Source organism: Lutjanus erythropterus, chromosome 3, assembly GCF_056507025.1.
Source record: "Lutjanus erythropterus isolate fLutEry1 chromosome 3, fLutEry1.hap2, whole genome shotgun sequence".
Classification (NCBI taxonomy): Eukaryota; Metazoa; Chordata; class Actinopteri; order Lutjaniformes; family Lutjanidae; genus Lutjanus; species Lutjanus erythropterus.
In genome coordinates, this window is record NC_139319.1 from 4258675 (window position 1) to 4272933 (window position 14259).

The 14259-nt window shown below is 39.4% G+C and overlaps 1 protein-coding gene across 1 annotated transcript; it reads right to left on the reverse strand.

Moving 5' to 3' along the window:
• Positions 1 to 911: 911 nt before the first annotated feature.
• LOC146329471 (mitoferrin-2-like) lies at positions 912 to 13016 on the reverse strand. Its single transcript, XM_084714737.1, has 4 exons — positions 12500 to 13016; positions 5961 to 6189; positions 5106 to 5162; positions 912 to 4035 (listed from the first exon to the last, which is right to left on the reverse strand). Exons 1-4 carry the CDS (start codon positions 12839 to 12841, stop codon positions 3443 to 3445), a joined length of 1221 nt encoding a protein of 406 aa, XP_084570863.1. The 5' UTR covers positions 12842 to 13016; the 3' UTR covers positions 912 to 3442.
• Between the last annotated feature and the right edge of the window lie 1243 nt (positions 13017 to 14259).

Below are 14259 nucleotides of genomic sequence, written 5' to 3' on the forward strand. Positions count from 1 at the left end.
TTTGCGATTTAAATCCAACATTTTAAACACTTTAAAGCAAAGCTCTTGTACAGCTGCTTGTGTTAACTTTTCACACTTTTGGCTTTTTGTCTTACATGGAGAAAAAGGTGTGTAAATCATGGCTATATTATATTTTGTACTATATTGTAAAAATTAATTTAAGTATAGGTACTCATTTAGTCCATAAAAATGTGACAAAATAGGGGAAAATGATCATTAGAATTTCCTTAACCAAATGTGAAGTCTTCAAATTGCTCACTGGATCCAACCAACTGTTCAGTTTACGTTCACATAAGATAAAGAAAAGCAGACAATCGTCTCAATTTAAGAGCTGGAGCTGGGAAAAGGCAGTTTTGCTTGATAGAAGAAATGTATTCCTAATCAAAATTGCTGCTCTTTCATTTTTGTTAGTTATTTAATCGACTAATCTTTTATTACAAACAGCCTTAGTCTCAACACAGTTTGAGCCATTTATAACCATGTTATCAACTTCCTGCTTTTCAAAGTGTTGTTTTTGGGATTAAGAACATATGAAAAGCTTGTGCCCTGTGTTGTATCTTCTAGTGGAGAGGAAAAGCAATAACAACAATAATAAAAATCTGTTGGGAACTGTGAAAATGATACAACAAAAACTAGAAGGCCCTCAGAAAAAAGAAATGTTCTGCACATCAAGCTGCAGACACACACCACCTCAGTTATTTCAAATCAAAAGTTAAATCATCCCTGACGATTTACATATGAATCCTTTAAAATAAAAACTGTCTAGTGACAAAGGGTTCTGGCTTTACCTCTTGTGCCCTGGGGGGGAAAAAGTTCAAAATGTCAATCAAGCACCTCGTGGACTTTCCTTGTTGCATCATGCTGTCAGGAAGAAAAGGGAGGACAAAAAAAGACAAGAGGACAAACTGAAGTTCTCTCAGCGCTTTGAGAGCCAGCACCAAGAGAAGACCCTGCTTCTGCGAGGAGCTGCCTTAGCGAGTTTATTTACAATTCACAAAATACAGGTGTTGCTCTCAAACAGTGTTCAAGCATTTCACATTAGTGTCGTCGTACGACAGACCACCACTTCCTCTCCTGTTTCTCTCTCTATTGCTCTCAGTCTTTGGTTTCCCAATCTTGAAACTTGGCTTCACGTGAGGAACGCTCCTACAACCATTTTTTTATGCTCTTAACCCACTGAAATGTTTTCCTCACACATTATATGATCTATCTGAATTTAAAATAATTCAGGTTTTCCTTTGTTGCTACCTTCCCAAAAAGGATTTTGTGCACTTTCTACAAAAACCTGATTTTTTTTCTTTTCTTTTTTTTACAGCACAATCTTGATAAAACTTGTATGGTCTCATATACAGGTTAGCTTCAAAACTTGGCTATTTGGAGATTCTGGGTTTATCTATATTTGTCCATATTTATATATATGTTATGTACAATTTCATCCTGTTTTATGGCTTCAAAACACAATATTACATCTCTATCTGAGGATCTCTTTGTAGTAGTTGTGCGTCAGATACATGGCGGCTAACTGAAGGCATGTGTTGAAGTAAAGATATGTTATTCTCTGCGCTTGTTTAAATGTCAAAGTCACTGTTTTGTCCTAACAATGATAAAGTGATTATTATTAAGTGCTAGGACGCTGTGTGGTTAAAACTAGACAAAATAAACCTAAACAAAAAAAGTGATTGTCTAATGTAAATACAGCTGGATGCATTTTCTGTTGTGTCTGTAAAAAGAGATTACTGTTCCAAAATTCTACATACAATGAAGAAAAACAGAAACCCTTCATTTATAAACACTTTTCTGTATGAAATATTAAAATTTCCAGTTTGTAGGAGTGTTTATGTTGTATTAACTGAGGATTTCAAATTTGTAAAAGATGTAGCATCATTTTTGCTGCACTGAATGGTTCAGATGCAGCCTTCCATATGATAGATATGTTATTTCAGAACAAAAATCTAGTTTAAAATTTACCAGCATCACTCTACATGTGGAAGCCACTTTAATGGCTCCGGCCAGAGACAATCCGCAGCCTTCAGATGGATTTGAGAGCACAACATGAAACCGTCAATGCAAAATCCTCTCTCATATTGTCCTTCAAAGAACGGAGAATAAAAAAGATAAATTATTTGACCCATTTTTACTTCATGTGGTTTTTTTTTCATTTGAAGGACAATACAACACGGAGAGCTCGGTTTGGCTTTGTTGAGATCAAATCTGGCCAAGAGTCACCACTAACCTCTATGAAACTGAATCTCCACTCATTCAGTCACTGTGCACGCACACACACACACGCACGCACGCACACACACACTCCACTCAAGTATTGGCTACTTGAGTATTTTCGATCCAAATCCAATCCAAAACGGATTCTGACTTTAAAAAAAAACATAGAGGCCATGGAGTCTGAGTAATTTCACATAACTGTCTTCAGTGTTTTGTAGACTGTTACTGCACACCAGCGCAGGTATTCAAAATAATGTGATTTAGCGGACTCTGAAACCTCCAGTAGCTTGTCCGTTGTTTGGAGCAGCGGTGGAGCATGGCGCCCCCTTGTGGTGAAACGTAATATGGTAGCAATACTTCAAGAAGTGCAACATGTGCAGTCAAGAGATGGGAGTTAACCCTAGTTTACAGAGTAGTTCTTAAGTACTTGGATAGAGATACATTTTGTTTTGGCTCTGTACTCAAACACACAGGATTATAATGATGACGGTGAAGTGCTGAGTTTCAGTTTTAAGTGTAACAGTGTACTTCTAGCTCTTTCATCCTGTTGGGGTGTGTGTGTGTGTAAAAGGCTACAATTTCGACACAGTTCACTGGAAGTGAATGGAAACTTCCTCAAATTAAAGCTCAAAATCAGCACTTTACCCTCACTGTCATAGAGTTTTTTAATACAATGTAATTGAGTCATGGGCCAAAAAAAAACTTGTCTAAATGCTAACAAACCACACCGTAGGTGGTTCTGGGATGTGAGCATTTCTTCTGAAATTCAACTTTACTTTTACTGTGCATTACCCTCCATAAATAATTAGCTTTTTGAAAGCCGATACAGGGAACGAGTCAAGTTTAACACTAAAATGAAAGATAGTTAAAGCATCAGAATTTAGTGGGGTGAGTTTAGGGGAACCAGGACTTTCAGTCAGCAACTACATGGCCCTTTTTTCTTACCGATGGGTACAGCTGGATCTTGTCTGCTCCACACGTAAAGGCTTCAAGACAAGTTGTCTCCTAACAGCTATACGTGTTCTCATCTGCTATGAACTAGATTCGATCGCGCGCTTAACAGATCTCAGTAAACAAAATAAAAGTTGACTTTCTGCTCATAGAATCTAAAATTCTGAAGCCTTTCAAATCTTCACGTGTTTAGAAATCAATACCGATAAAATTTATCGGTACGGTGCAATAAACCTTTGTGTTGCTGATGCCCAATCCTACAGCCAGGTGTTTATTTGTCTCCGTCACGATCTCCACGCAGCCGTCTCTCGTGCTGCCGTTTGGTGATGATGTATTTGAAGAACTCATAGACAGACCAGCTGATGGCTGTGGAGGGCATCTGGTAGATGACCCGGGCCTGGACCCCTTTGAAGAAAGCCGGCACGCCTCCCATCCTGTAAACCGTCCGAAAAGCCTCGCCCAGGCCAGAGATGTGGCGGCTGCCAGCGGCTGAGGCGGTGGCCGCCCCAACCGCTCCAGCTGCGGTCGCAGCCTCGGTCTGGATCACGTGTATGGCCTGAGCCTCCTGTGTGTTGAGGAGGGTCTTGCAGACGTCAAGGGGAGTGGTGGCGGCGGCAGCCAACGCTCCAGCCAGCGCACCGGACACAACATGTGAGGAAGGGTTGTACTGTCTGTGTGGGTTGAGGAGCTCTTGGAGGTACTCATAGGTCATGAAGTGGAGCGCCTGGAAGGGCACGTTCATGGTCAGCTGGGTGGTGTAACTGCGGTAGAAAGCGGCCGAGCCCTCGTGCCTCAACAATGACCCCATACAGTCGAGCACGCCACGGTAAGGAGAGTTGAACATCTGCATTCGCTGTTTCACGACTTAAAGGGGAAAAAGAGGGGAAGGAGAGGAAATCAGGAGGGAAGAACACCACCAATTATTTCCAGGATTCCACAATGAAACAGAAAAGAAGAACTGAGAGGAAAGCAGAACACTAGATAGGAAGTGAGTAAGTAGCCAAGAGTACAACAAAACGTTCTGTCTGACTCATGCATTTCTATTTCTACTCATGCATTTCTACCCAAAGAAATTTGAGCATATCTTAAAATGTTCAGACGTGTTCAAATTCTTTATTTTTCAATTTGCTTCAACTAAGAACTAAATATGATGTTCTCTTGCACTTGGTCAAATTAGATGACAGTAATCATCATAGAAGCAATTTTAACTTGCTCTAGAAGGAGCTATTTTTTGATGCGCCCTCACATCACACCACGGACCACAAGCTTGAGAGCGCTGATAGATTCTGACCGTGCTGCACAGTTTACAATAATGTTTATCGAGTCCAAGTTAGTTTCATTTTGTAGTTGTAACAGACCTTTTAAGGCCTAAAATTCCGATGATTGGATTTTAGACCTGCAGAAACCCTGATTAACTGAAAACAATTAGTTATCAATAAACTAAAAATAAATAAGCAGAATTGATAAAATTAGTCAAGTGCAATAACAGCCAATTACTCTTAAGTTCATCATAATGTGCTGCTAATTTTATTAACCATCCATCCCACTTATCCTGTGCAGCATTCTGAAGGCTTCTTTAATTGGATTTTTAAAAAATGACAGTCTGTAATTCTTTGCTGTGTTGATAGATACTACATACTTGCAGAAATACACATGTAGAAATACATATTTCAAAGTAATTCTGTCACTCATAGACTGATTTGTTTGCTGCAGTAACATCTGGACTTTCAGGTCACAGCTCTACAGTATCACAGCCGAGTCTGTAGCTCCACCCAGTGACCTGCTGGTGGAACAGCACCATCAGAGGGATTTTCTATAATGATCTTTGAAGGAGGTTGAGAGCTTCTATAAATAGACCAAAAGTAAGTCTTCACTGTGCGTGTGTGTGTGTGTGTGTGTGTCAGGTGAGCTGGCATAAGAGGAACGGGTTTTACCTTCGGCTGGGTTCATGACTGCGTCGTGCAGCACTGTGGCCATGCAGCCCGCCACTCCTGCAGGACAGAGGAAACGGTGAAGAGGAAGTTAAAGCCACAAACACGAGGAGTTCAAGTTTCCTCCCTCCACCGTTATCAAACCACTGAGAGACTTCAGCTCATTCTAAACTCTACAGCTCTGCTATTAACCAGAACCAAAACGACAGAGCGAATTCGTCTTGCTTTAGCTGCTCTGCTCTGCACTGGCTCCCCATAACATTTAGTGTTTTACTCACTATATACAAAGCTAGGACCAAGCTACATTGCTAACTAATTGTCCTCAAGAGCACTGAAAGCATCTGCTGCAGGTTTAATGGAGACTCCCAGAAATAGCCAAAAGACAGTCACTCTGGAACAAACTATCTATAGATCTCAGGGAAACCAGCTTTCTAATTACTTTTATGCACTGCTGCGCTTCTGCTGCAAAATGAATTTTTATTTCAAGTGGGTAATACTTTCCATCTTACTTTTGATTAATTATGGCATTATATCTCAATTCTTACATTCATTTCATGTCCTTTTTTAAGTGAAGCACTTTAACAATGTTGGTTTGGGCTACACAAATAAAGCTAATGACTATTATACTGTGACCAAGACTCAAATTTATGTTTTAAACATATGCTTTATATGTAACATTAACATTCTGCAATCTGTTGACAGTTTGTTCTCTTCTGTCCTCTTATCACTCTCTTTCTATTCATCTTTTATTATGTAAGAATGGTAGCATTTTAACAAAGTTACCATTAATCTGAGCATCATGAATGAAAAGTAAAATCTTTATTTGTGTGTGTGTGTGTGCGCACGTTGGCATCTTACCATTAGCAAAGTGGCTGTTGGTGCCGGGGTGAATGGCGTCACTGAGCGAGAACTTGATCTTCTCATAGCAGGCAAAGTAGAGAGCGTGGGCAGGCCCCGCCCCCACCGCCAGCACATTCACGCCTCTGATCGGCCGCCACACGCCCTCGGTCCGCACAATCTGCCGCAGTGCGTCCATCACATTCCTGTAGCGCGCTCCTGGCTCGGGATGCAGGCTCTGCATTCGAGTCTGGGGTGAGAGGAAGAAACATAAACAGATTAACACTTTATGAATCAAAATCATTTTCATGTGAAGTTGGCAGGGTTTGTAGGCAAAATTCCAAACTATACAGAACTATGTATTCATTTTATATAGTGTACTGCTCTACAAAGCTCAACTGCCGTAACTACGCAGGCTAAAACTGAGAAAAATGGCTTTGAACTTTTTTTTCTATCCAGGTTTTCATCTAAAAAAGGTTCCAGTTGCGAGCACTGAGGGATCCTCTACTAAGAACAATATAAATCCTATTACAGTAAACACTGAGGCATAACAATCTTAGATTGCCAAGTAGTTTCACCATTCAGTTTCCAAATTTCAAGTTGTGTATACATTTGTCACTACAATGTCTACATCTCACTGACAGCCTGTCAACCAGAAAACCCACCAACTTCAGCCTACGCTCATTTCAAGTGTTTATGACTGTGCCCCAACTTTGAAATCAGACAGAAACGACTACATTCAAGTTGCCAACCACAAACCACGAACGAGGACTGCACGCAGCCAGGAAGTGGTGCAAATCTAAACACTCAGCCACATCCATTGCTAGATAAGCAGTACTGTTTGCACTGCTGCCATTGGTGTGCATGGGTGAATAAAGCGACAGAATACCAGAGCTCCAGACCAAGATGGAGCAATCCTGAAAGTTTTTGTAACATGCAATAAGTGACTTGCCCCGGTCTACACCCTCCTTTCAGAAGTAAATATTTACAGCAAAGGAGGGAGCACGGCTGCCTCCTGGAGGCTTACATGGACATTCCCGCTCCCCGTTTCTGGGAAATGGTAACTCACATGGAATGTGCTCAGTCATCCATAGCGCATTCAATTCAGGCGGGTTTTTCCCCTTTTTTCAGGTTTTGGAGCACGAAGCGATGACTGCTCGACCCAAGACTGAGAGAGAGGGAGCCAGGCCGTTCGACCAGAAACGGCATCAGGTGTCAGTGAACAAAAAACAATACAGAGGCCTTTGTGTTTGTGTCACTTTTTCACAGGGTACAGCCCCTTTATCCCAACAGAGTGGCTGAATGAACCCATTATAGCAGCTCTGAATGTGGTGAACTACAACACCGGGAATAAATCCATCAAAGTGATGTACCAGACAGCCATATTTCGACATCCACAGACCAGTGACTAAGTACCTTTAATCATACTGTACTTTATTTGGACTCTGGGGAAGTACAGGAGTTGATGCAAACAAGACAACTGATGCTATATTTTAAAGCTGCATTTGTCAAGATATAAAATCATGAGGACCTCAGTCATACAAGCAACGGCTAAACAAGTGATCAAGAAGGAGACAGTGACTCATTCGTGTGACGTATGATGTTATGTATTACTAATTGCTATAGGGAAGTGAAGGAGGGTGAGTTAATGTATGCAGCACTTGACAGTTTGATGACAACACTTGTTTCAGGCTGTAGCTTAGGATTTTTAGTACCTTCAATGCGTTGTAGGAGTGTCATGATTCTCAAAATCCCAGATTCTATTTAACTTTTGATTTTAGGGCCATGAATGCGTTTGATTTTTTTATTTAAACATGTATATATTTAAAGAACTGATGCCCATTCCATCAGACACACACCAGAGGCAGAAAATAAATATACAGTGAGAATCACAATTTTGCCTTTGATTTCCATTTCATATTGAAACTGTGGTACCCTGTATGCATTGTCAACTTGTTGCTGTTTTGTTGTGTGGCGATATTTCAGTTATTGTCCACTTTGAAAAGTTTGCCTTTGTTCTATTCAACGACCGACACGGACCTCTGCCGCTAAAACAATGAACTCTGAAGGATTTATCTTCAACCTGGCTGCTACAGTGGGTTCAAACATTGCTTAGCCATAAATCGTCCTCGATTGGATGACAAAGGAGTAATACTACTAACATGTACTATCGACAGAGCTCGAGGACCATGTCTCCACAGTTAAGCTGGTATCTAACAGCTTAAATAACAGTATCAGAAGTCTTATTCATTCTTCTCTTTAACATTGTTCCTGTTGGAATGTGAAGTTAAAAAGAACCAGACGCCTTAGGCTGCTCTCAGTTATCCTTGAGGCTATATTACCTGCTACTAACAAAACACACCTGACCAAACTTTGTTGATCCCCTGTTCAACAAGTCCAGCGATGTTATAGGGGTGCAATGGTACATTGGTGGAGCACTTTTAAAGAGCAACCTGTGGCTGTAGTTCTCACTGTAATCATGGAGTGCACTCAGGGTGCAGCTGATATACTTTCACATTGCTCTTGGATTTGTATGGAGGTGCAACAGAACTGAAAGTTACAACCAGATTCTTGGTTTTGAGTTACTCTTAAAAATCTTCAAGGAATGAGGGAAAAAAAGAGCCTTAAATGAAAGGAATCAATAAACGCGTTATAAAAACACTGGGCTGACCTTTCTGAGCAGAAGGAAACAAAGATTGTGAAAATACAGAAATCTTGGGTTAGAGGAAGCTGCACGCAAAACATTACTGTAATGAAAAACCAAACTGACTTCCTTGAGCTTACAAAAATATGTAATCAGTTCCTCATTTGACTTCGAAGAGGCAGCCACAGTCTGAACCAAAGGGACAGAAAAGTGAACAGGGATCATTAAAAATCATCAACATCTACAGTTTATTTTTTATTGAATCGTTTTTGTACTAATTTAATTCACCTTCATTGTGCCCAATTACAGGGGCACCAGAGCTTGTGAACAAAACTCTCCTTCATTTTTTCTTTGGTGGACAGAGATTTCATAACCTGAGATCCTGTCAATGTGGGGATTTAGCTTGAATTGTATGACAAAAGTTTAATCTTGGTTCACTTTTTTGCACAATACTTGTTATGAATGAGTAACTGATGTCAACATTCCAACTTCCCAATAACAAATAATACTAACACACTGACACATTTGTAACCAATTAAAATAACAATACGTACCTATTAAATCACGACAAGCAACAATTATTCAATATATCTTTGTGTATAAAGAATTAAGTATTTTTACTCATACTGCTGCTAATCAAACTGTGGCTCATACACAGTGGATGAGAATTTGAAAACATTATTTTGACTCACCAGGACAGAATTAGTTATTTCTGACACCTGAGAATACTAACAAGACTATCAGCTGTGCATAATGTGAGTCTGATGCAATGACTTGCAATGGAGACAACTCTTGTAAACAAGGAGGTAATGAGGTTTGAGGCCATTTTGAGAAAAATGCAATGGATGGGAGGAGCTAATCGTCAAGGAATTTGTTATAAACAAGAGCTTTGTTTGATTGACCACCATTCAGGGAAATCACTGAGAACTGTTTGTTCTTAATCCTCGGATATAACACAAGGAACTTAACAACAGAGAGGGGAAATAGCTCTAATTACCACTTGTAGATGTTGAGATTAATTTGCTTTTAGTCTTAATGTTGACAACTGCCGTTTAAGTAGTTAGGTTGACCTTTTTAACAAGTTATTTTCAATTTTAAATCATGGACTCTTGATGAAAAAGGAGTTACGGTAATAGGCCAATAGCTTCTGACAAAAGACTTCAGTGCTGAAGTACAGTTGGGATCAAGTAGCCAAATTAATGCGAAGATATGAGGAGAGTCGACTTTCCAGGCCCAGAATGAGCGAGGTGCTAGTTTGGTCAGTTGTGTTTGGTTCCACTGAATGGTTCCTCATTTGACACAGGAAATCTGTGTTGCAATTTCAAACTAAAATCTTATTCTGCACAGTCTGTGCTTTTATCCTTAGCTTCATACAATACTGTTTTCACAAATAGTGTACAGGAAATTAATGTTCTGTTTTGAACAACAGGAAACAATAAACAACAAACAGATGTAAGCAAAACTTTTCCCAAGGATGTTCCTGTTCTTTGCACTGCCAACAACTGATGTTAATTTCTTTCACTTGTATGCAGCTCTACTAGGTCTGTTGTGCACAGCATATGGGGCAGTAGTGTTCCTCAACAACATGCTCTGAATAACGTAACTGAGAATTCATAACAACATATTTGAGTGCACTTCTTTGTTTAAACATGCTACACAAACTGCTAGAAGTAATATGTAAAGTGTAATGAGAATATAGCAAGAGTCACGAGCACAGACAGGGGAAGGTCACATTTCAGAGACCTGCTTGAAAGGGATCCCACAGATACAGCTGTCAAATCTCTTCAAAAAGCTGCAGTTATGTAATAAAGTAAAGTTCAAGGAACTAGTCTAATTAATGTGGACTGATGTGGTTGGGAGACCATAAAAGTAGTTGTGCATTCTATAATGATTTACAGTAAATCCATACACGCAAAGATGACTGATCCGTAAGACAGCTGACCGTTAGTCTAGTGACTAATGACCCATATGTGTTAATCATCTACTAGGCTACTAGCGACATATTCTTTCCACACAAGCTCCTCAGACAGTTTTTGCCACATTAAATCCTCAATGATGTCTTTACAATCATATACAGACATCTAACGAACAATGCAAATGAACCTGGTATCTTTCTTAGGCTATAATTACAACCTATGCTAATTTATTAGGTATGTTGGACCTCTGACAACCCTCTTCTATGCGTTATAATTATTGTACTTTTTTGTTAACAACAAGTACAACAATTAAGGGTTGGGACTAAGAATAAAAGAAATGACAGTATGTCTGTCAAACTTAAGTTGATTTTTTTTTTAAATTTCCTGTTGAATTAAAACTGTCGAAAGGAGATGAATTATAAAATGCGGCATGACAAGGGCAGTAGTAGAAGTATTCAGATCTTTTACTTCAGTAAACATACCAATACCAAAAAGTGAAAATGCTCACAATAAACTACAGGTAAAAGCCCTGCATTCAAAACTTCACTTCAAGTAGTATTAGTAGCAGAATTTACTTTAAGTATTGTAAGTAAATGTACTCACTGTGTAGAAGAGTAGCTCCTGTTATTGTTTTATTATTTTATCTGAAGTTTTGGATTGACATTACTGCTGCATTAATGTGTATGTTGAGCTCATTTTACCTACTTTATATTCAACTGTGTAATCTAAACTACGGAAATGCATCACAGTCTACACAATCATATGTTTGTGGTGTTGCTGTCTTGTGAGAACTTATCAATTAATCAATTTATTTTAAAAAGTCAACTATTCACGCTGTCTGAATAACAGTCCTGTTTTCAGCTTTATGACTTTGAGGATTTTGAATGAGTTTATTGATCTTAAGCAGGATAGTTTTGTCAACCCGTCAAGCACCCTTCCGTTTATCAGGAAAGGCCAAATTCAAAATCACCAAATTTGGAGAAACACAGCCTTCAGTAGAGAGAAGTACAAAACTGAAATAAGAAAAGTAACTAGTAACTAAAGTTGTCATACTGTCATAAAAATGTGGTGACATAAAAGCAGAACACCTGCCTCTGAGATGTAGTAAAGTATAATGACGCATAAACTGGAAATACGTATGTTGCATAATACATATGTTAGAGGTACTCAAATGCATGCATTATATTTGAGTGATGCACTGACAGTTCAGGTACCTCAAATTTGTTCTCTAGCACAGTACTTGATTAAATATACTTGGTTACATTCCTCCACTGGACAGGGGGTTAGATTTATCTTTTCATTTAAGCCAAAAGGAAAAGAAATGTCACTTTAACGAGGTGTCCGATAATGGAGGCATGTTAGCCAGGAAGGGCAAGTGCTCCTTTAGCTAGCAGGCTAGTGTTTGCGCAGCGTGCTAGCAAAGTGAGAGGAGACATATCTGTCAAAACTAACAGTTTGTTATAACATAAATGTCTACCAAAATGAAAGCTGAACTAAGACCAACATACCCACTCGTGCTTAGACCTTCAGTATGACCACTTCGTGTTTCGTTATATCTTGCTTGGATAACGTTGATTAGTTAACTGACCTCTGTTAGCAAGACCCCCTGTTAGCTTGTAGCAGAATGAATTGAGCTCAGGCTTGTGTTGAGGCCTACGTTTTAGGGTCTTGTCTAGACGGGAACCCCAGACCCGTGAAGTATCTCGCGAGATGGATCATTTTAACCCAAATTCTAGTCCTTCAGTAATTATAAACAATTGTTTTCAGTCCTTAAATCTGACCAGGTCTAATCAACCGCGGTGTTAGATTATAAAACAAATAGGTGGATCAGGATGCGCGACACTCGTTCACATGTCGCGAGTGTTTCACAAATCTAGGGTTTCCCTCTTGGCACGACGCTGCGTTTGCTCGAGGTTTATGCAACCAGTGGCTGCGTTCACCGTGACATAAACTGGGCCTGAAAACGAGTCAAAATAAACAGTGTGTATTTGCAGTGATACCTTGACACAGTCGATGGGATACATAAGGCAGTGCTCCATGATTCCAGCCACGGCTCCTGCCAGCATGTGTGTGCTGGTGGCTGCTCCCTGAGGCAGCCCTTCATAGTCTATTTCTGGCTCCACAGAGGTCGAGGGCTCCGGAGTTGCTCGATGCAACATCGGGGCAAAGTCCTGTTCCCCTGCCATTCTCGGTGAAAGAGACCCGACAAATCCTCCCGTAGCGTCCAGGAACCTGCCGCCCAGCCATCTAAACTCTGCCCCTGCAGCAGCGCCTGTGACCCGGCTGTCGACGCCCGGTGTTTCCACGGACGTTCGCCGGGACACGAAACCGTCCGCTTCCATTCAAAAGAGGAAGTGTTTAGTCCGTTAAGTCTATTGAAATCGACGACTCCAGCCACCCGCCTGTTGGTGAAGTCTTCACAGGAGTTTAATTAGTTTCCCAGCCGGCCGGAGAGTCTTGGCGGGTAGCTGCTGCTGCGCGGTAGGCAGCTGTGGAGAGTCCGGGAACCGGGAATCCACAGGCGGGTGGGATCTTGGTGGGTTTGTCAGTGAGTCACGCTAGATGCTGCAGCTGATTGGACATGCTGATTGTCAATCACTGGCAGTCTATTCCATTGGCCAATGCGGTCTTAAAATGAGGCGGGCATGATGAAGTGGGCGGAGTTTCACTGTGAGTGGATGATAACGATTTTGTAACATCACGTTTACGTGTATGTACGGGAAGTGCTAAAAACAGGACGTCCCAAACTGGGATTGTGACCATAAAAAAATACGTAATTTGTGACTTTTAATGTTGAGTTCAATGTCAAAAATGTAATTTAAAATAGCTGTTCTCTAAAAGCTGTTCATATTGGTGCCACTCAGTATCACTTGCTATAACAAGATGTTTTTTTGTCGTTATTACGACATGCAAATTTCTGAAGTTACACAACAAACTTTTTTGTCAACAATATGCTATTTATCTTGTTATAAAACGTTTAATGTTATAAATTATTGTTAAAACATGAAAAGTCTCTCATTATAACATCATAACAAAAAATGTTATAACGTGATAACTTCTATTTTTAGAATATCACACTATAACAATTTAAGTTATCATGTTTTAACATGAAACATTTCACATTATAGCAAGGTAAACTGTATATTATTATTATAACAAGTAAAGTTTCTCTTTCGAAGATATACATTTGTATATTGTAATAACTTGACAATATCTTGTTATAACTTTTTTTTTTTTTTTAAAGTCTTGTTTTTGACGTTATAATGTGATATTAATCTGTTTTTCTTTTTCTGAAGTGGCAGCAGTATGCTTCCATGGAACCATGGAACCATAGAAATACATAATTTTAAAATTTTGATTTAAAGGTTACGTTGGTAGGACATACAAACTTACCATTTTATAACAAGAACTTTTTTTTATACCAGTATACTATTACCTTGTTTTAACATGAAACGTTTAAAGCTGTAATTTGGTAACTTGTTGTTATGATTTAAATTGTTACACATTATAACACAATAACTCCTGTTTCACATTATAACAAGATAAGGAGTATACTGTTTTAACAACAAGTTACTGATATAGCACTCTATTGTCACGTTATGAAGTGAAACATTTTCCGTTCCAATAACAATAATTCATTCTAAAAGGATAAATAATATAGGATTAGAAGAACAGCTTGTTCTTATAATGTGATCAGTTTGTATAATGTAATAACATAAAAATATCTTCTTATAAAAGTGAAAAACATCTTGTTATAATA

Excerpts from the sequence above, each read along its gene's own strand:
- LOC146329471 (XM_084714737.1), bottom strand. The coding sequence starts at position 12,841 with ATGGAAGCGGACGGTTTCGTGTCCCGGCGAACGTCCGTGGAAACACCG. Across the intron at positions 6,190-12,499 it reads ATCCCATCGACTGTGTCAAG|ACTCGAATGCAGAGCCTGCA; the intron begins GTATCACTGCAA and ends CTCTCACCCCAG. Across the intron at positions 5,163-5,960 it reads CAACAGCCACTTTGCTAATG|GAGTGGCGGGCTGCATGGCC; the intron begins GTAAGATGCCAA and ends TCTGTCCTGCAG.